The sequence below is a fragment of the Vanessa atalanta genome, chromosome 21 (assembly GCF_905147765.1).
Source record: "Vanessa atalanta chromosome 21, ilVanAtal1.2, whole genome shotgun sequence".
Classification (NCBI taxonomy): Eukaryota; Metazoa; Arthropoda; class Insecta; order Lepidoptera; family Nymphalidae; genus Vanessa; species Vanessa atalanta.
Window position 1 is genome coordinate 611895 of NC_061891.1, and position 23458 is coordinate 635352.

General features: G+C 35.7%; 2 protein-coding genes across 2 annotated transcripts in view; one reads left to right on the forward strand and one right to left on the reverse strand.

Annotated features, from left to right (window-relative positions):
* LOC125072248 (facilitated trehalose transporter Tret1-2 homolog) overlaps positions 1–9374 on the reverse strand; it is a 44194-nt gene extending 34820 nt beyond the window's left edge. Inside the window, exon 1 of the mRNA XM_047682782.1 lies at positions 9206–9374. Within this exon, the coding sequence (XP_047538738.1) occupies positions 9206–9237 (32 nt within the window). The 5' untranslated portion in view covers positions 9238–9374. The remainder of the gene's footprint in view (positions 1–9205) is intronic.
* LOC125072250 (neurobeachin) overlaps positions 1–22475 on the forward strand; it is a 420639-nt gene extending 398164 nt beyond the window's left edge. Inside the window, exons 42-52 of the mRNA XM_047682786.1 lie at positions 2936–3051; positions 11820–11932; positions 12267–12407; positions 15122–15241; positions 16056–16275; positions 16374–16808; positions 16931–17089; positions 17184–17313; positions 17388–17521; positions 17607–17803; positions 19597–22475. Of these exons, the coding sequence (XP_047538742.1) occupies positions 2936–3051; positions 11820–11932; positions 12267–12407; positions 15122–15241; positions 16056–16275; positions 16374–16808; positions 16931–17089; positions 17184–17313; positions 17388–17521; positions 17607–17803; positions 19597–19839 (2008 nt within the window). The 3' untranslated portion in view covers positions 19840–22475. The remainder of the gene's footprint in view (positions 1–2935; positions 3052–11819; positions 11933–12266; positions 12408–15121; positions 15242–16055; positions 16276–16373; positions 16809–16930; positions 17090–17183; positions 17314–17387; positions 17522–17606; positions 17804–19596) is intronic.
* Positions 22476–23458: the final 983 nt, after the last annotated feature.

The following is a 23458-nucleotide window of genomic DNA, read 5'->3' on the forward strand; positions in this document are numbered from 1 at the left end:
GCAAACCTCTAGTATATGAACATTTTACATATTAATGTTAATTACCTCATACAGTGTAATTAAAACTAAAAGATATAAAATACATTATACTTAGATGGCAAAAACTCGTCGTTGGGTTGCGGACTTTATTATTTAAAAAAATATAAAATTAAAATAATTAGTACAGTACAGATACCTAATTGTAAGTTTCTGATTCAAATGATTAAACCATTGTTTTAAAAAAAAATATTAAAAAAACACATTTCTTACTTAAATACAGGTATTTGTAAATTAATTCACGGCCACTTCCTCTGCGTGATATTTGTAATATTGAAATAATAATTGTGACATTTTATAATTTCAATACGAAAATCCAAAAAATACCTTGACCTTAAAGTATAATTATAAAATAATGACTTAATTCGGGTGTTTGTAACCGTTTAAATGTCATATTATTATTTGATTATATTTCGGTTTCGTTAGGTATTGATTCATTTTCTGTCAATAAATTGTAACTGTGTCAGGATCACGGCGGGTTAAATTCATATTACCTGCGTTATGTTTCGAATAAAATAATAAAATCATTGTTTATACGCTGTTTTGACTCGTATATGTTACTGTAATAATTAATGATTATAACAAATGCTTCAATTAATTATCTAATATCTCACGATCACTTCAGGTTCGAATGTATTCTTACAGGGTCGCTTACACATAAATATAATATGTGGCACAAATAAGATGATATATATAAATCATAGTTCTTTAGAATGATTCACGAACTCGTCGAGAACTCGTAAATAAGTTATTTATTGTATAACAAGTAAATATTTTAATTATATGACCGAGAGAGTTCAGGCGCAGGACGACCTTACGTACTTTATGTATGCTGTTTACTCTCAATTTCCGGGATGCCCCTGATTTACTTTACAGAAAAAACCTTTTATTGGCTAGACCCGGAAATTGAATCCAGGACCTCGGGATCTGCAGCCTCATATTATCTTAATAACCAAATATGTAAAAGTTGAACAGTCAGGCAACATGTCAGACTTTAACTTAATTATTTTTGTAAGCGAGAAAAACCTTTGTCCGCCATTAAGAGATTTACGATTTAACAATAAACATTTCACATATTTACATTTTAATCTATACATATAATAAAATTGGAGTGTCTCTTTGTAATATTAAAATAACCGCTTTTTACTAAATGCATATGCGTGTATACACGGTACATATACCAAAATATATTTTTTACAATTTTTGTCTGTCTGCTTGTTCCGGCTAATCTCTAGAACGGCTGGACCGATTTTGACGGGACTTTCACTGGCAGATAGCTGATGTAATAAGGAGTAACTTAGGTTACAATAATAACGTTTTTGTTAAATTCAAACGCGCACGAAGTCGCGGGCACAGCTAATACCATATAACCTACGTATCGAATATTCGAGTAGTGTAACGAACTAGTCAGTCAGACTGCGCGACGCGGGTCGTCAACCCGATGGCCGTGACCCACTCGCTCGACTCGCGGAAACACAATATCCTTTTTATGTATCGATAAGCATTTAATCGATATTTATTTATAAATTATATATTTCGATAATTGAAAATATTCTAAAAGAGGATTAAAACAAAATATTAAAGATTAGTTAACAAAGAAGTGTTAACTTAACTTTCTAAAAACTACTGAGTACCTACCTCGTCGGTTCTTCATTGCAGAATCTACATCTCGAACCGGCGGTGACTTTAATTTCAATTTAAGTTAGCAAAAGGACGATTCAACTATGATTGGCCTGCTTGAATATCTTGTATTTAAAGCATATATGTACTACTCTTAATTTAACAAAAATATATACAATCAATATATAAATAAAAGTTTTTGTTCAATATTATTTGTATAGAATTTGTTTGATATCAAAGTGCTGGTTCTAATATTAACAACAAAAATACAAAACGACAAAAAGTAAATTCAGTTCCGCTTAAATTTTATTCTTCTTCACTATATATTAACATACATATCTCGTAAATATATACAAATTTATAAAAATTAAACCCACTCCCAAACGAAATTCTGAATCCGGAAAAGTACAATTCAATAATATTATCTCGATTTAGCAGTCAAGGCTCTCGACTAGTTCGTTTCGACATGATTATGGATTTGAACCCACTTCCTTACGATTACGATGTATGGTGAGTCGAGAACATTTCAAGGGCCGAAGAGATACAGTCGGTAGACGATACGGCACAGTGGATAGACAAATCAATATTAACATATGAGCACAGTAGAGGTATTCCGTGAGAAGTAACTCGAAACTCACCGCAGAACACGAGCGTGAAATGTCAGGTTGCGATATGCGACGTGGACTGTAATCATTATAAAATTGTTATCATTTCACGAGTGATATACGAAGTGAATTCGTGCTGAGTCGCACCGCGAGTCCAAATCCGGGGAAGCAGTTACTCGTTTGCTTGATTTTGTAATATAATAATATGGTAATTCTATTGCCAATGGCGTTCCGTAAATTATTATTGTAATTTAATTATCTTTGGTTACTTTAAATATAATTTGCTAATACGTTGTACTAGATGGTATGATCAGTTTACAAGTATTGTTGTAACACGCGACCCATTGACCCTACACTCAATACTAGCTAAGGTGTTAATTTTGCGAAACATTTATATATATTATACAATTACAATACTACGGTATAGTATAGAATAGTAAAAGTAAAGAGCCACTCTCTGTTGTGTATGAATTTCAAAGTAAACTATTTTTCTCACTTATGTTTAAAATTGCAAAATATTTACATTACTTGTTATGTACGTACAATACCATCTGATAAAAACACAACACACGTCCTCAAACATACAGTAAAAAGTTATTTATTTAAATGTCTATAGTTCATACTGAAAATCTGTAATATGTACCTAACTAATTTAATTTATCTCTTGTCCTCAGGCGCGCGTCAATGATGTCTCCGCGTCAACTCATGCGCAACTCAAACATGACGCAGAAGTGGCAACGACGTGAGATATCCAACTTCGAATATCTCATGTTTCTGAATACGATTGCCGGTAAGTTTTGTTTTTCATATCGACTTATGTACTGGTTTAGTTTGTAAGATGTCTACCTGACCAATATCAGCTACGGTGGCTCAAATGTGTTCGTACTACAACACAAGTGCACTCGACTCCTTCACTCAGATCATGTGTACCTACAGACTATACTATAGTTTAACGTTGTACTCCAAAGTACTTATACAGACAATTTATAATCTTGGTGTTAAAATACTTATCTATATTAATCGACTAAACTGTCTTTTACTTATACAAGTTAAAGCAATGATCTGATTCCTTAGTTTATTCTGAACCAAATATATTTACTATATAGAATATAGGGAAAACGCGTAAAACAAAAATGTGGTTTTTCTCAATACTTAAAGTCTATTTTTTCAGACACTCATTATTTATTATATTTTATCTTGTAACGTTAAAATATCTATTTATTCCAGTACCAAGTCATAGAATTTCATTAGTCGTCTTAGTAATAACAACTAATAATAGCTTATTTTATTCTTTATAAAATATGAGTTATCGCGCGCGGCTTCGCTCACGTTTCATTTTTTGGTAGTCAGGTGGTAGGTATTAAAAAGTAAAAGTATGTTTTTCCTTGGGGTTCAAGCTTTCTTAATACCAATGCAAATTTCATCAAACCACACATACTTTCCCATTTATAATATAAGTATAGACCGTCACCGGTCAGCATCTCGTCATGCTGTCATGTTGATAAAGGCATTCAGTTATAATGAAATGCAAACAATGCAGAAGAGACAAGAAAATATCATTTAATTTACAAATAATTGGATTGCTTATTAATTACAACGACAATTATGATTCATTATAACATTATTTATTCAGTGGCTCGTTGGTTTAGTGACTAGCTTATAATACTTTAGATCCAGAGGTCTTAAGATCGACCCTTTCAGGCTCGTGAGTTACCAGTCGCAGCAATACTGAATGTTAATGGTCCAACACAGAGACCAAAACCAAAGCCAAGGCCTACTCAAACATTTCTGAGTTGTTCTTCGAACGATAACAATTTAAAAAATTGTAAAGATTGAGCATTCATTTTACAATACCAAGAAGTGACTGGTGACATAACAATATTATTTATTGCATAAGCCTATTATGCATTACATTGTGAGTTTATAACATCTTTTAAATTAAAACCGAACGTCATTTTGTGACGACTTGTCCTGAGAATTACAACTTTATTCTTAAAGCACCAAGGACTGTAATTGAATAATACTTACTGTCATATAGTATATAAATTTACATAAATAATAATTATATGACAGAAAACATTCTTTTATGATATCGTATATAAAAAGTGTATGCGCGTTTACCTACAGTGTACTTTTTTTGCATTTGTAAATCTCTCGTGTTCGTAGATTTCGTAAAGCAATATGCAATAGATGAAACGACGGTGATTTGACGACATTACGCCAATAACAGAAACTAGTTGCCTATTGTATAAGATATATTGTATGTCTGCTAAATATTCTAATTAACAATAATGTTACCTATTTTTTATATAATTTCTTGGAACCTCACCCAAGTGGGTACCGCACACTTACCAAATCTACCATAAAAACTAATATCTTAGATTCCAGGATAAGCGGTTGAATATATCATTTTCTGGAAATATTAATAAAATAATACCAATAATCTGGAAAAGCCTGCCTTACCATGGATATGATAAGAATAAGAAAATATTTGTCACAAGACAAACAAACGCGTCAAAAGTAAATCTAACATTATCGTTAGGAAAAATACAACAAAACAAAAAAGAAACTATATATTTAAAAAAAAATACAATTTATACGTACATACGTACATTAATGCAATCTAGTTCTATATCTTGTTGCGATGTCTTAGCTTTTATGTTGGGTTAGTATCGAATGCTCATTTTCAATGGTACCTTCTGTGACTTGGACTGGCCGTGAAAAAGTGATTAATAATTAATTATAGTGATATTAAAAAATAATATATTACAGGAATTGAAAATAAGGGAAAAGTAGAATGTTAAAAATAATCCTTATCTTAATAAAATGTGCCATACTTTAATAAATTATATTAAAATATAAGAAAATAATATACGAGATACAAGAACATGGTTAAGTACTAAAATAATGTACACACCACGGAGCAGCGAGTAGTAAAATTGAAAGAAAAATGTCATCATAGTAACATACCGTAGGAAATAGTTCTTGCAACAACTTTAGCTCGCACTGTTACTATTTTAATTGTATGTTGCATTAAAGAAAATGCTACTTAGATTTAAATCGTATAAACATATCCCTACTATCGTAACTAACGATAACACGAAGGCTTCACACAGACGCTGACAGCTCATGTTCATAATATAATCTCGTTTCCCGCATATTGTTTGACGAAATTGACAATAATTGACACATTGCGTGCACTCGGCATCCTTGACAAAAATATCCTTTCATTGAAAAGAAAATCTATCGATTTCAACATCGATTAGTCTTCGAACTATTGATGCAATATTAAGTATTATTAAATCTTGTGATCGTTTTCATTAAAACTGTTTAACCTCCTGAATTGAAATGAAATTATAAGTATTGTTTTAAATGGGGGAAGGTTGATTAAGAAATATTGTTTACTGTTTCTTGTTGTATTTTCTGTATGGAAATTTATCAGGTCGTCTACATAATCTAAATCCTACTAGAATGACCGTTGAAAGAATGCAATGGGACCATGTAAATTTGAAGTAGCCAAGAATCTATGATAAAAATATGAGTGGCATTTATTTGTTCTATTAAAGAGTAATATCATTATGTCTACTTCCTATAATGTTACACATTCGTGCCCAATATTTATTTTATTGTGTTGACATAGCCCTGTAACACTAGTTACAGGGCTATGTCAACAGTTTATTTTTGTAGTGTAAATTCATTACCAACGCACAAATCAGAAACGAATTATTTTTAGTAGCAATCAATCTTACAATTAGGTACCACCCATTTATTATATATTGACATAACGTCTTAGTTCCATGGTTGGTGGCACTTTGTTCATGTAAGAAATGACTAATTTCTTACGACATCAATGTCAATGGTGAAAACTTCAAACCTTCAGATGGCTTATTTGCTCGTCCACCTATAGTTGTTATTATAACGTATCGAGACACATATAGTCTTAAAAATATAAACGAAATTGGGAAGAGCCCCAATCTAGAATTGTATGTATATTATTACAACAAAGATTATAACAATTAACAACTATCAACGTGTCAAACTATTATTCATCTCTTTTTCGTAACTGATAATAAATTTAAAAGTCAACAAAACATCACCCAAAAGCGTGCTGAACTGTCTAAACGGATAATTTGCTGTATTAATGAGGAACTCTACGTTTTGCATGTCCGCAGACGTAATATCGGTAATGTTCTAATTGCGCAGCATCGCATCAGCGTCATGACGAAAACGTAAGGAGCCGTTTATGTAACAAATAATGCAACAGCTCTCGCCGAACAAAAACCCGATCGCAAGGCTAGAGGCTAGATAGAATGCAAGTAACAAAGGCACGTGGAACCTATAGAGAAGATGATGATGCCATTATTGCAACTCTTGTCAGCGGTCGTGACATTTGAAGACACGCTAATAATGCAAATGACGCACTTTTCCCTGAGCAAATTTGGCGGTTACCAGACAATTTTTACGCGGTAAAGTTTCATAATCATTAACGTTATATGTGATATAATATGTTAATTTTTTTTTCAAAGTGAAAATTGGATACATACGACGATAGACAATGCTACAAAGTACATAGAAATTCAATGAACTTTTAACCATGAGCCGTGGGAGTTAAGTTGCACACAGCCGTAATGTCTTAATAGCTAGGAAACGGATTTTTAACCGAAGATTTCGGTTCGACACTGGGCGAGCACTATTCAGATATCATGCTTATTTGTGTTTATGATTCAAAAGAAACCTTTTCAAAAGACTTTTGCCCAGCATTGGGATATTCACAAAGTGTTACTTTTTTGCTTATATTTAAGTACAAGGGTTCAATAACCTTTGTAAAAGAGCGATTATATCAAATGTGAAGAGTCAGACAGTTCGATGAGTTATAAGTACGTGGCGCATTCAATAGCACTGCGATTATTGTTGTACGTTATAAACTAAACATACACTACTTAACGTGCATTATCACAGTATGTACTACATGAGTAACTACAATGATAAAAAACAAAGTATAACTATCTGCCCGTCCTGACTCCGTCCGGATGAAATAAAAATTTATTTACTTTCACTTGGTGGTAGGGCTTTGTGCAATCCCGGCTGGATAGGTATGAGATATTCTACCGCCAAACGGCATTACTCAGTATTGTGGTGTTCCTGTTTGAAGGGTGAGTAAACCAGTGTAACCGGCATAGTTCATATCATAGGGTGTAAAAATTACCGTTCTATTCATTCAAAATCAAAATATACTTTATAAGTAGGCTTTTACAAGCACTTTTGAATCGTCATTTAACAAACTGTATTAAGTGAAGCTACCACCGGTTCGAAATGTAGATTCTACCGAGAAGAACCGACAAGAAACTCGGTAGTTATTTTTTTTTCAACATTTTAAAATACAGTCATTTTAGGTAAATACAATTATATATGTATGTAATATATCCTGCCTGGAAGTCAACAAGGGACATAACATCTTGTTCCCAAGGTTAGTGGCGCATTGGCAGTGTATGGAATGGTTTATATTTCTAACAGCGCACTTGTCTTTGGTGCAGTGGTGATCACTCGCCATCAGGTTGCCCATTTGCCCGTCCGCCTTCCTATATTATAAAATGACCCGACCGCAGCGCCACCTAAGGCGTCCAATATAAAACATACATCCACTTAAACTCACATTAAACAATAACATCTAAATCAACTCAACCGTTTAGGGGGAATTCGTTTACATACACACATACAAAGGATTTTTAATACATAAAGATATAAATATTCATATACTGTATTTTTTATTCTATACTTCACAGTATTTTTCGAGTTGCCTTCGAATCGATTTGAAATACAATGCACATAATTTAACGACTAATAGTAATACTACCTACTTATTAGGTTTAATAGCTTCTAAGTTAAAACTTACACAATAGAGCCTAGTATTGTGAGTGCTCGATTGATTCAGAATTTCATAATCCCTTCCATAACATTTCATGATGTATTTGCCAATAAACCGTTCTGGTCTATTTAGAATTGTCCTCGGTTTGATCTCAAGGAAATGTACCCATTGTGGTACGTTTTGACATGGTGACTAGTTTTCTGAAATTCGTTTTATTAATTACACTTTACTTTTCGAAGTCAGCTCAGCAGTATATGATATTGTGTTACTCATATTATTAGCTTTTTATTTTTAGAAACCAAAAAAATATTTCCTAAATTTTATTTATTTAATATACATACTATCAAGGTTTTGTATTATAAGCACTTTAAACCTTCACGTTACAGGCTTGAATTCCAAAAACTATAATTATTATTAGACATGTACTTGATGTATTAATCTGGAATTCATTGAAATACGGAAAACACAATATTGGCCTGAAATTCAATTGGATTAGAGAAAGTATTTATTCACTACTTGAAAGTCACAGTAATTTTTTAATGATGAATTTCGTGCGGTTTATGAAAATATGCTATTACGAACTTCTTTGTATACCCAGTATAAATGAGGTTGTCACGTAGGATTCTGACGTTGTTTTAATAAATACTTGAATAAAACATTTCCAACGTTGTGTTACGAGTTTACATAACCTATTATTATATGTATATTGTAACTGATATAAACTCGACTAAAATGTAAAAAAAATGTTTTAAATATAAATGGATCGTTTGTCTAATCGATTGTATTTAAAAACATCGATTAATTATCGTTAAAATAAACACTATTATAGATTTGGAAAATGTACTGTGGCCAATTTGAAAAATAACAATAAATACTCGATCATAAATAATAAATAATAAGTAATTGCACACCTCAAATCACAAATAATTATGTTTATCCGTGTTCAAACGATTATTTTCAGAAGGTCAGTGACATGAAACATCGCGTGCTGAATTCGCAAACAATAGTCACAAAAAGAAATAATTATCTGAAAACTTTTTCCTACATTTACTCAATCAGCTGACTTTGTTTACCTTACCTCTTTAACATTTCAATAAAGCGTACTCTCATCGCTGTAATTGATCACTGCACACCACAGATAAATAAGGAACAGATTACCCGCGCGAAACAAACGTCATACCAATTACAAAGCACTGCAATCTGTATTACGGTTGAAAAGTTTACTTTCGTTTAAAACACTTTCACTGTTTTTTTTTTTGTCTTTTTTTTTACTTTTTAAGTTTAAGGCGTGGTGCAAACGACCGCAAAAGTAGACAATCATTTGACGAATGCCTCGCCTGACAATCAAATGGGAAAAGTAGAAGCGATCACGTGAAAACTACAATGGGCTTACAGTGGGACATCGTTCGATAAGTGGCCATTATTTAACTAACACAAACATCTCGTGCCGGGCAAAGTGCAAGAGATTGCAATCGAATTAAGTTTAAGTATGCTTTTTAATCGATTGTACCTTTCCCCAAAGGTTTTACTGATTTATTTATGGTAATTATTACAACTCCTGTAAAAAAAAAATCTTGCCGGTGCAAAAAAAAATCAATCCAACCAATAAAAAGACACACCAAACCAAACACCAAAGGATCGAGAGACTAGAGAGAAAAACGCCGAGGATTGTACGCTTGTCACAATTTTGCACATTTTTTGAATTAATCTAAAATCAATTCCTGGTCGTCATTATATATGTATATAATAAATATATTTGTAATATCGATATTTGCAAAGCATAGGTTATCGTTCTATAGGTCGAATTTCTCTCGACCTCCACTAATAGTCGCAAGCCATGACGTGCCGCATTATGTGATCGATGTTGATATTAACCTTTCCAATCAATCATTGAAATTGTTAATTAATAAAAACCTTGTATTAATAAAACTGAAAATTGTCTTCTAATATATTGTTAATACTTAAGCTATCATCGACGAACATTAATTTACTTTATTATGGGACAAATCGCCTGCATGTTTCTACATGTTAAATGTGAGATAAGCAAAAGGAACAGTTCCCATGCAATAACCAACGAATAGTAATGAACCAAAAATGGAACACTGCGCTGGTGACCAGTGGTTTACTTAATTTTCTCCCAGAGTCGGAGCTGCGATTCAACGGGGAATTGGTGCCAACATTCGTCCCACCATTCCACGCGCTTATTTTTTTGCACAGTAACTATTGCACATCTCGAATGCAAAGCCTCGTACTGGGTGCACTATTTTCGGTGTATAATAAAAAAAAAAATGCACACAGCTTTATATTTCTGACAACTTTAGGTCGCAAATGTATGTTTATAGTAATGGAAATAAAACGAACAGAATAATTCTGACGATTTTTTTTTAATTTTGATCGGTGTACTTATCAAGACTTCAAAGTGATTACTTCGTATGTAAATTAATGTGTTGACAGACTAAGAAATATCTAAGGTTGAATTTTTTTTTTTACATAGCGTGACATACTTTTCACTTTATTTCGTTCTCGTAGGTACTCTTACTTAACTACCGAGTTTCTTGCCGGTTCGTCTCGGTGGACTCCACTTTCCGAACCGGGGGTAACTCGGGGGTTTAATTTAATGATGTATTCAAAACGATATACGTTATAATTTTCAAAGTGTTTTATAACCTTCCTGGATAAACAATATTTTATATTTTTGTTTCGTTACGATTTGGTATTTGCGTCATTAAATATGAATTTTATTCATTGTATTATATATTTACTTTATAAATTGTATGATCAAGTGCATTACTCATAATAAGTAAGTCTTGTTATTGTCAGACACTGCGATAAACTATTTATAACGTATTAGTTTTCACTCTCATTTTTAAGTTGTTAAACCGTGAGACGTTAAAAAATGAGTGTATAAACAAAGATACGCCCGAAACTTCACTCGAAATGTCTTTGTTTATAAAGATCTTTGACTTGTCATTAAATCATTCGAGACCGATTACATGTTTCAAAATAAGTTGTTCAATATGTTTCTACTTAGTTACTTCTGCATTATTATCAGTATAATATAAAGGTATTCCGAAATCCGAACCGGTTGCAGCTTTTTATTTTACATGATCTATGATGATGATCTTGTGAAACGACTATTCAATACTACTTGTTACTTCAAATCAATCTACCTACAATATACGTAATCTCGACTTTGTTTCTCCACCCAGTATATAGCTACGCCTTATTTACTCGCATTTATTAATGTTTATGTAATAATTCTCATGCAATTGCCAATAAACAATTTCATCAAAGAGTCAAACAATCAGTCTTATAAAAGTGATATAATTTCTATATCGTACTTTTATTAAACTCACATAGATATTCTTCGGACTACTGAGTTTTTTGACAACTCGTATCTAAGATGACATTCAAATCAAAAAATATATATAGATTTAATTTTTGGAAGACTTACGTACTTCGATGGAAATAGGTTAAATTCTATGTCAATTCTGTCATGTAAAAAGTTTTTATACGGAACGGACGTTAAGTTACATCATCAGACAGATAGCCAACATTGTTTTTAAATGTGGGGATTACCTCTTCTTTTTTTTATTTTTTTTTTAATACATGTTTAATCTTTGTTTATGATTCTGATATAGTTTTCTTATATATATTGGTATATGGTTAAATATTACTAATTATATTCCCAGGTCGAACGTACAACGATCTGAACCAGTACCCAGTGTTTCCATGGGTGCTCACCAACTACGAGAGTGAAGAGTTGGATCTCAGTCAACCATCGAACTACAGGGACCTATCTAAGGTATGTTTAGTCCTATAAACAGCCATAGTTTATTTTATACTCTTGCTTACTTAAATTTTTACTGTGCTGGTCATTGCTATACGTAAATTTTTTTGTATAATAAATTAAATAATTGTCTGACTTTAACTGCTGTCGGATATTGATTCCTGTTAATCGCCACTATCTAAAAGTGGTCTATATAATGAGGGGGATACCCCTTATTGTAAAGACCACTTATATTCTGGGATGCTGAAAGGCATTTGCATTTTGCATATATTGTAATACATTTTAAAACATAATGTACTCGTGTCATGAACCTAACAATAAAACAGTAACAATTTTTCATGATCAACAGCCAATTGGAGCTCTGAACCCAAGTCGTCGCGCTTACTTCGAGGAGCGCTACAACACATGGGAGCACGAGTCGACGCCTCCCTTCCACTACGGCACCCACTACTCCACAGCAGCGTTCGTGCTCAATTGGCTCGTGCGCATTGTGAGTCATATTACTTCTCTATACAACTTATATGTCACTCAGGTTCGACACTACATGGCTGTATGGCTGTATGGCTAAATGGTTTATCCTTGGAATCAATGGGTTAATTATATTAGCGAGTAAAGTGAATTTTAGAAAAAAAATATACTTACCTACCACTCATCACACATTCTACATAAAAACAGATATATTTCTGTGTTCTGGTTGGAAGGGTGAGTGGTGCAGAGCTGTAACACGCACAAACATCTTAGTTCGTGAAGTTGGTGGTGCATTGGCGATACAAAGAATGGTCAATATTTCTTACGGTGCCAATATCTATTAGTGTATACTAACCTAAATATTATTGTGAGTTATAGTTGTCTTGAAACTGAGACCCTATTGGTAGTTTCCGTGCTCCTCCTAGTACTTTTCTAGAATCAGAGATCACTTAAGAATGACTCTTTCTGAAAGTGTGACACAACTCGTGGTTTACTTGACTGAAATAAATATTAGCCCGATATAATGTGTTAATTATTTTCATTCGTTCATTCCTTTTTGTCTCGTAATGACTTCATGGCAATTCAACCCGATTTAGAATCGGATTGTCTTAATAAAACACTCCCGATGCGCCATTAAGGCGACTGGAAAGGGTTTGGGCGTAGTGGTAGCTGTTTATTTGCGTTGCATTGAATTTTTTAATTTATTTAATACTATTATTAGTGTACAACATACAATATGCATGAGACATTGTCTTAACGCTGAAGAATGCACCTTATGATATATATTATGTATAACAATTTGACGAAGTACAATAATATTATCAAACAATACATAACACGTCGCGTCATTATAATACAATTCAAACTTTGATAGTACTTTTGATAGTACGTCAGAAAAAAATGTTCCTATCATGTCATACATATGGCTTGAAATTATATTTTGATATAAATGAAATCTAAACTATTAATAAAACTAAATTTTTATTATACTTTAACGACTCCTTAGCTAATCCAAATGTCAAACTGCCCTCGATCTGACGCTTTAGCGCCCTAAAATGACAAAAGACAGAGAATCCTCACTGATATATTCAAACAAAAACATACCAATTGCTTAATAATAACCACCAACAATGACACAGTTCAATGAATCATAGATCAACAATGACTGTGACGTGTATAAAAATTAATGCAAAATATTTACATAAACGCCCACAAACACACCACGACTTTATAAACACGCGTGTCCTGAAATTAAGAAACATAATGAAGTGTGTCTCACACGCATGATATATATTCGAGAAATGCAATATTCGTTCATTTTCACACCGAGCCCCTACGCTCCGTCACCAAGAGCTTTGATTTATGTTCCGTTCCCAATTACTCGTAAATATTATGCGATTAAAATTTCAATAGCTTGAAAACTATTAATACTGAAACAACATCTACTCTGATAATGTTGCAAGCATGTCTTTTCTGATGTTACAGGTTCAGTAAAGAGCGTTGGTCAGAATCCGATAGATACCAGAAGTTACATATACACACGAAGTTACAATACGTAGATACTAAATTCGTTATACGTCTATATATACTATATACTAAAAATTTACAGCTATACAATCTTCTTTTGCTTTAAATACAATCAAGATTTTACGAATGAAGATATTGTATAAAATCTTAAATTAAAAGTACAAATATTCTTCCAAATAAAAATTCACTAAAGTATTCATGTAATCTACAGAATCTTGTTCATTTTAGAAAAAAATGCTTTTTATTAAGTTACTTGATCACATTTGATTAAAATAAACTAAAAACAAGCAACAGCGTTGTACGTTTAAAGTTATCGTATCCTATCGTCATACTCTTGAAATATAATTCGTATTAAAATATAAAAATTGACGAGGCTTAAATGCCTAATGGTAGTAGTCATTACCGCCCGTTACGTTTCTGCTGTAAATATATTAACTATTTCTCACATCGCCAATTCGCAATCAACCTTGGGAAGCTAAGATTATGCCCCTTGTGCCTGTAGTTACACTGGCTCACTCACCCCGCAAACCGGAACACAACAATACTAAGTATTGCTGTTTGGCGGTTGAATAGCTGATCAATGGTACCTAACGAGATGGGCTACCACAAAACCAATTTCCAAGCAAATTAGCAAAATTTTGCACAAATACAATAAAATAATACAATACGTGTTGAGTGTGATTAGTGTTTCAAATTCCGATCCTTACATTTTAGCATCAATAAAGTCTATAGCTCGCGACCATCAAAGCATAGCTTGCGAGAATGCGTAAGTGAAAAGCGGTCGTAGTGAATTACGAGTAACATTAACTAGACGCGACGCCAGCGCTACGTCAAAACAATCGCGTCGCTCGAGACGACGCTTCGCAACAGATGCGTTGCGCGCGCGCCGGATTCGATGTGACGGCTCTGTTGAATTGTAACCGTTTTTGGATGAAATGGAAATAGAATGTCTGCTCTGTTTAACTATTTTCATTCCATACCAATTGAAATGTCACGAGTAATATATACTTCAATGACTTCCATAATAGCAAACATACTTTTAGACGCATTCAGAAATACAATACTTTAAGTATAGTATTCAAGTCTTTAAATTAAGTTATTTCTAGTAAAGATCCTAGTGAATTTTTCGCAGTCGGTTTTAAATTGTTTTAATTTCTCTTAAAAAATCTTTATTATTAATTATATTACCTTTATTGTGTTAATTTACAGGAACCGATGACTACGATGTTCTTAGCGCTTCACGGAGGCAAATTTGACCATCCCAATCGACTCTTCTCATCTATTGCACTTTCCTGGAAAAACTGCCAAAGAGACACGTCCGATGTAAAGGTAGGGTTACAATTAATACGGATTAGGACAAAAGTATTGTAAGTCCATGTAAATTGTTGGACATTATTGTTAACATGTCATTAACGTGTAATCAGAAGCCAATGTGTGCCGGTGTAGCTAAGTCTCAGCACTGGCCTTTATGAAAAGATCATGAAATATAACCTATAACTACATATTGTACGCGTTAAACTCCAAAACTGGACGGAGAGGGTTCATAAGGTTCAATTAGTATGGATTATAATTCATTAAGATTGAAGTGGTTATGCCAAGAGATGTATATTATGATATAAACGTTTTATTGTAGACACTTATTCTATCCGTGTGAAGCCGGGACTGGTGTTAAATAACCCTGTAATCTGATTTCGAAACATGGTATGAGAATTCGTTACATAAGTACGATCCATTTCTAAAAATAATGTCAATGTCATAGACCTACTGGCACATGGATCACCTGATGGTAACTGATAACCATAATCATTGCCTGCAGATATTGGTATTGTAAAAAATATTAACCAATGAGCCTCCAACCTTGGGAACTCATAATACTAAGTATTGCTGTTTGGCGGTAGAGTATGACATCGAGGTACCTATCCAGGCATAACAAGGGTATATATTCAACGGTTGTTTATAAATTTGGTGAAATTTGATTGTAACTGACCTATAATAATCAATCTGTTATTAAGAGAAATATTGGAAAATAACGTTACTGCTGCTGATTATTTACAGAATATGCACCACTATAATGTATATTTTCAAATTTTCAAGGAACTCTTACGGACTTCTGAAAGTAAACACAGATATTTATATTTTACAGGAACTCATACCCGAACTCTTCTTCCTACCTGAGATGCTGGTGAATAGCTCCGGATACAAGTTGGGTATCCCGGACTCCCCTTCTGGAGATGTGATCTTACCTCCCTGGGCGTCGTCCGCGGAAGAGTTCGTTAGGATCAACCGAATGGCCTTGGAGTCAGAATTCGTTAGCTGCCAATTACATCAATGGATCGATTTGATCTTCGGTTACAAACAAAGAGGTTCGCATTCGAGGGCGTGAAAATTTAGTTGTACAAAGTAACCCTGGGACGCTATGCGAGTATTAAGTTTAACTTGTCTTTCCGTCGCCCCCGACCAGGGCCCGAAGCCGTCCGCGCCACCAACGTGTTCTACTACCTGACGTACGAGGGCGGCGTGCGGCTGGAGCAGATAACGGAGCCGATCACGCGCGCCGCCATCGAGGACCAGATCCGCAGCTTCGGGCAGACGCCGGCGCAGCTGCTGAGCGAGCCGCACCCGCCGCGCGCCTCCACCATGCACCTGGCGCCGCTCATGTTCGCGGCCGCGCCCGACGACGTGTGCCTGCGCCTCAAGCTGCCCTCCAACGCCGCCGTGGTGCACGTGTCGGCCAACACCTACCCGCAGCTCGCCATGCCGGCCGCCGTCACGGTGAGCGCGGCGCGCGCCTTCGCGGCCCACCGCTGGGCCGGCGGCGGCTGCGCGCACTCCGCGCCCGCCCGCCACGCCGACCACCCGCCCCCGCACCACCCGCTCGTCATGGACCCCGTGTGGGGTGAGTACCGCCGACGGCGCTATCGGCGTCATTGGAATGTTTTTGAAATGTACTGTGTGTTACCGGAGACTTGTATTATATATCGCCCGACACCTACTTCGAACTGTCCGTGGTTTTCGCAGCGGCGGGGGGCGCGGCGCAGACCCGTCGCCAGCTGGGCGACAACTTCTCCCAGCGGGTGCGCGCACGCAGCAACTGCTTCGTGACCACCGTCGACTCGCGCTTCCTCATCGCCGCCGGTTTCTGGGACAACAGCTTCCGCGTCTTCTCCACCGAGACAGGTGCCCGCCATGTTCCCAAGCCGACGACCGACCGAGCTTCGAGGTCGAAGTTTTCGAGTGCGACGCATAACGACCTCTCCTCTCTCTTCTTCAGCCAAAATAGTACAAATAATCTTCGGGCACTACGGCGTCGTGACGTGCGTGTCGCGCTCCGAGTGCAACATCACGTCGGACTGCTACATCGCGTCGGGCTCCGAGGACTGCACCGTGCTGCTGTGGCACTGGTGAGTGCGCCCCCGGATCGGCGGCGGCGGCGGCCCAGATGACCCGCAGAGCGTAACCCGCAGTGTGCCCGCAGGTCGGCGCGGCACGGCGGCATCGTGGGCGAGGGCGAGACGCCGGCGCCGCGCGTGACGCTGACGGGCCACGACGCGCCGCTCAACGGCGTGCTGGTGTCGGCCGAGCTCGGCCTCGTCATCTCGTCCTCCGTCAGTGAGTGTCGCCCCGCGCCTCCGGAACTAGGCGGCCGCAAGGCTCGTCGGCTCGGACTGACTCCACTAACCTAACCCACCCGCAGACGGGCCGGTGCTGATCCACACCACGTTCGGCGAGCTGCTGCGCTCGCTGGCGGCGGCGGAGGGGGTGACGGGCCCGCAGCAGCTGGCGCTCTCCCGCGAGGGGGTGGTGGTGGTCGCCTACGCGCGCGGACACCTGGCTGCCTTCACGCTCAACGGCAGGCGGCTGCGGCACGAGACGCACAACGACAACTTCCAGGTCGGTAGGGTAGCAGTCGGACTCACGGGGAACATTTCTCATAGAAATAATAATATCATTAATATCCAATGACGTTCCATACACAAGAATAAATCACGTCGTACAAAATAAGGCCAAATTATGGGACGCAGCAAACCAACACGCATACCTTTTTTCGCTCTATATATAATGCTTCAAGTTTGGTATTTTTACATTGCCCTTTTCACTTAGATCAGTTGAATAGCTCTCCATAGATAGGCATCAATGTACAACAAATGATTACATGAAGCTACGTAAGCTGATTTTTACATTTGAGCCGAATAAAGAAAGTAGTGGAGTAGTAATGAACTGTTATTCTTTTGTTCTGTTATATCGAGATTTTTTTTTCTACATTTACACAGATATATTTTGAATCATTTTGATAATTAACTTAATTGGTTAAAAAAATATCTTTTAGATTCAGTTTTTTTTTCTAATGTATATTTCTTACAAATGTAGTTCAAACGTATATCAACATATCTCTCTATAATTGCTTTAGTTAACTCATAAATATGATGAAACTGATCTTTGGTGTGACCATCAATTTGGGTAAATATATTTATATTCAAAAGAGACAGAATTACTTTTGTTATCAAAAATGCTTTGTTATACATTTTGAGGATGAATTTACCGCCGCTGAGTTTAATATAATGCCTTATAATATTTTCCGTATCGGTATTTATCACAAAGACATCCATTGATGCATAACATAGGCCACCCATCTCCTTCAAATCTACTAGTTTATGGAACCATTCCTTTTGAGTGGCTAGTAAAATGGTTTTACAATTATCACAATGTAACTTTTTTAACAGTTGATACATTACAAATGCTGAAATGTAACCGACTATTTGGTTCTTTATTTCATTGTTTTATTTCATTGTTATGGGTTTCGTCTATAGTTTGGGCTAAACGATCGCAGTTATTGTTATACTTGTTTTCCGATGCTTCTTCATTGAGACGTTTCTTGATGAAAGCTCATGTCATGTCGGTAACTGAGCGAAGAATTATTTATAAATTCTAAGGTTAAGGTAATTGCAAAATAGGCAAATTTTCAAGTGGAACCAACCAATGCCATAAAAAAAATGAAACCACAAGAATTACAAAGGCTTGACTAGCTTTTTGGTCAGACTTACCCATACCCATATCAACAAGCCCTTCATATTTGCTGCCAGTCCATATCCTTTGTTGACGTATGGGCATTTCATCAGCAATGAGGGAACAGATTAACGGCTCCGCATATTGTTTGGAATTCTCGGTTAATACTTAAAAGCTTCCGTAGGTTCTTCCATTGGTTCTTGTTCTCGTACTGCTGCAGTAAATAAATCTTCTGAACTTTTAAGCCCTTTTTTTGTGTAATATATATCAGACTCAATGAAATGATCCGAGCATATGACACTTGATTTATTAGGTTTAAAAAACTCCTCGGATCTTTTTTTGCTACCAACTTTCGCTCTCAACTAATATTTCAAACAAATAAACAAGACTTTTATACCTTTAAGACCTTACCGATATCGGTCAATCAATTTTTTTTTATTATACGAAGATTGTGTCAACACCACTATTTGACAAGAACCAGTCCATATCAAAAATAAAACAAAAACTTAATAACGAATTCAACACTTACCTAGTTCTGTAAAAAATAAATGATTAGCGTCTCTATTGCTTTTAAAACTAAGTTTGTTCTTGTGGCGTGCTATCGTTTATATCAGCACTTGCTCGCGTGTTATGTTACGCAATGGCTACTCACCTACCTACTTACTCGTGTGTCGGCGCAGTGCCTGGCGCTGTCGCGCTGCGGCGAGTACCTGGTGTGCGCGGGCGACGCGGGCGTGGTGGAGGTGTGGCGCGCCTTCACGCTGGCGCCGCTGTACGCCTTCCCGCCCGCCGGCGCGCCCGTGTGCAGCCTGGCGCTGTCGCACGACCAGCGCTTCCTGCTGGCCGGCCTCGACAACGGCTCGCTCGTCGTGTTCCACGTCGACTTCAACCGGTGGCACCACGAGTACCAGCAGCGGTACTGAGTCTCGTGGACTCCTTATTCAGATTTGCCTTTTGAGGATTCGCGTTCATACTCCAAGGTATATCCAAGGTGTATCGCTGGCGCGTTCGTGAGCGGTAGTGGAGGTTAGTTTGCGCATCGCAGATTGTCTCGTTGCGTACGATTTCGACATGGCGCTGTTCTCTATCGTTATTCTGAAAAATAGACCAAAGTGAAACTTATTTGATAACTTTTATTATTTATTTTATATAAAATTTAAAGGAATAATTTTTGTATTTTATAATTTGGTTTAATAAACAAACTACGTATAACGATATCGATTACATTCTAACGGTAGAGAACGGTGCGTGTCTATATTATAGTTTAACGTTGGGAATGTTTAGCATTCGTTTAATGTAAAGGCAGCAAGCAGTGGACACGTAGTCGTAAGTAAAATAATTTTACATAATTGACATTCCAATTTAATTAATATATAATTCGTTTTATTTATATAAATTAAATTTTATTTAAAACGTCCGCTTTATTTTCTTAGTGCCATAAGTGACTTCGAAAGGTATTAGATATTTAGTGATTATTATTTTCCTTAAATAGATCTCCTCACTCCTCACTATGACGTCCATTTTTATTTTAACGCTACGTTCAACGTTTGTGTACTTGATTATATTATTTATTGTGCAATACTTTTATTAATCGCTTTATACGAAAATGAAATATATTTGATATTATTTCTTATGCGACAATTCGACATTTTTTTTTAAATCAATAATCTATTATTTTAAATGATTTCAAAAACATTCCGACAAAATTGTTTTCTATTCTTTGGTGGAGGGTAAGCTAGGCTGAAGTACTTAAAATTTATTAAATAATATTGTTGTAATCTTTATCACTTTTGTTTTTTATTAAATGGTCATATTGACTTATTTTGCTTTTTTATTTATTTCCTTTTTTGTTTCCGCCATACTTTGACCGCGACCTCATTCCAATTCAGTTGCATCGCCGTCGTTCATCGAGTCGAGTCAGAGGTGCGAGCGCCGATGTAGACATTTTCGCTGTTAACAATGTCAATATAACTTAGAAGGAGTTTAGATGGTACGTAATGTTAAAGCTAATTATTGTGTTACGGCTGGGTTCAAACCAGACTAGTTTTTTACGCGATTGTATTTATTGTAAAAAAAATCAATTAAAATAAGTATATTTTTTCATCAGCACACCGGCACCGCTCCTTCCGTTCTGTGATTTAGGCTTTAAACCGCACACTAGAAATAAATATATCTTCTAATATCTAACTGTGCCAAAACTATTGTAAAATAAAGATCGTCGAGAGAACAGTTATCGTATGAGATAGACAGTTACCGCTCTGCCTTCATTTCCATTCCTATCTGTGTCTGTTAGCCTTGTTAGGTTAGAAGTTGAAATCTTTTAAGAGTATTGTAGACGATTCTAGTAACAAATTCTCTTAGTACTTTCTAGAAAATTGTACAAATGACCCTTGAACCCTTGTCTCACGTCCCACTGTAGTTCTATTCTAGTAGATTCTTAAACTAGATACTGTTAGCGCTTCACATCTTTCTATTTATACAAAGTTATCGATCGCCAATTGTAACTATAGAATTTCTCGAATTAATTACTCTTGTTTACCAGAGCGAAGTTAATTAGGACTACTGTTCAAGACGATACAGTCGCCCGTGCGTACGGCCCTAGGCCATACGAAGCACCACTGCCATCTGGTGACCGAACCGCTTAATGTCTCCGTCGCTTTATTGTCTCTTCAGATTTCAAAAACAGCCTTAAAAAATACTATAAAAAATATTTTAATACTTCTTAAGATCAATAGCTCTAGCACTTAACCGTAAAATAATAAAATACAATCACCCTTAAATGCTTCACGTTACCAGTAATCGTTTAGATCGCCCAGTACCGCTCGATCACCCGCCGCACGCTGACAAAGAGGCACGCTATACGCAATTCTGTCCATTAAAGTAAGTTAAATGTAAGCGAATGTTGGCTTAGATGAATAAGATTTTATTTTTTAGTATTTAAGATCACCTGTATATTTCGAAAAGTAATCACTGTCCTGCCCACGTAATTGTAAGCAAATTCAATACTCTACGAGCGATGAAGCCGTCGGCTAACGCGTAGCGTCGGGAACGAACGAGTCGAGCTTAGACGCGGGCCCGAGCGCTGCGACTTGCTTCCCGCGAACGGTCGGCAACAATCGGCGTTTGTGAGAAATGCTTCTCTAATTATTATTCACATTACAGTAAGATTTTTTTATGAACTGCCTCGGCCGTCTGCAGGTCTCGGCGTCTAATCTAGATGATATATATGATAAATTGTTGTTGAGCGTATTAGTCAATGATGCATAGACTAGATTTATTTTAGGATCGTAGCCGCTGTAGATTATTGAACGAAATTTGTGGAAATCGTTGGAAATCTTCGTCTCTTTCTAGATATTAATTTAGCTTTTTTAATATTGCATTTTAGTAACATGCGATTTATTAAATACTTTATTAAGAAGATTGTAAGAAAAGTTACGGTCGACTTTGTGTTGTTAACATTGTTATTTGTTTAAACTATATTTTAAATGTATCCGTAGTGAGTAATGCTAAATCAATTATTAGTTATTGTTCGATTATATGTATAATATGTAAGTTATCTCACTTTTAACGTATATCATTGCACATGCTTCTTATGGAATAAACTTAATATTTAATTACTAGACACAATAACCAAAATTATAAATATTCGTTAAATATCTGATTAATAAATATTTTTATTTACTTTACTTACTCTAGACATGATTTATGTTAAGAATAAATTGTTATGCTAAGTATATGGTGCGTTTGTATGTAATGAAAAGATCTTAAGTAATAAATTGCATTGAGTAAACAGTATTCTTTTTCTTATACCTCGTTCGTTTTTGTTCATCTGATTTTCTTTAACAAATGAAATTAAAATATTTTTTTTTACAAATGCTATTGAACCTTCAAGCGTTCTTATTTATTAGACTGGCAACACTGTTTTAAAAGTCAAAATGTTAGCAAAGTGGTAAAGTATAAACTGAATTTGTCCTCTTTTAAAAAAATATATGAACTATAAAATATCCCTAAAAATGAAGTAACATAAAACGAATACTAATGATTTTTTATATATGACAATACGAAAGAACGCAATGATTAAAAAATTATATTAAGTTATTTTGGAATGGGTGACGAAGACTCAAAGAAATATACCGAACACTAGCCAGCCCAACGAGCTCGTTTGTAGCCAATTGCAATCTTTCCAAAGTTTTACTTGATGTTCTACCCACGCATCACATATCGTATCGCAAAAAGAAATAATTAGTATTGTTGTGTTCCAGTTTGAAATGTAAATGAGCCATATGTATGTAATAAATCAATCAAAGAAGTTTTTCTTAAAAAACAGTTTTAAATATTAAATTATTTATTTAATTATTTATTTATTCTTTATTGCACCCAAACTTAAAACAAAAAATTACAATATTGCTACACAAAGTTGCATGAGGTGCAACAGGAGGCCTTATCGCTCTGCAGCGATCTCTTCCAGGCAACCTTTGGGCAGAGGATCATAATATTTACATATATGGGAAGGGTACAGTAATTATAACATATTTGTTTCAT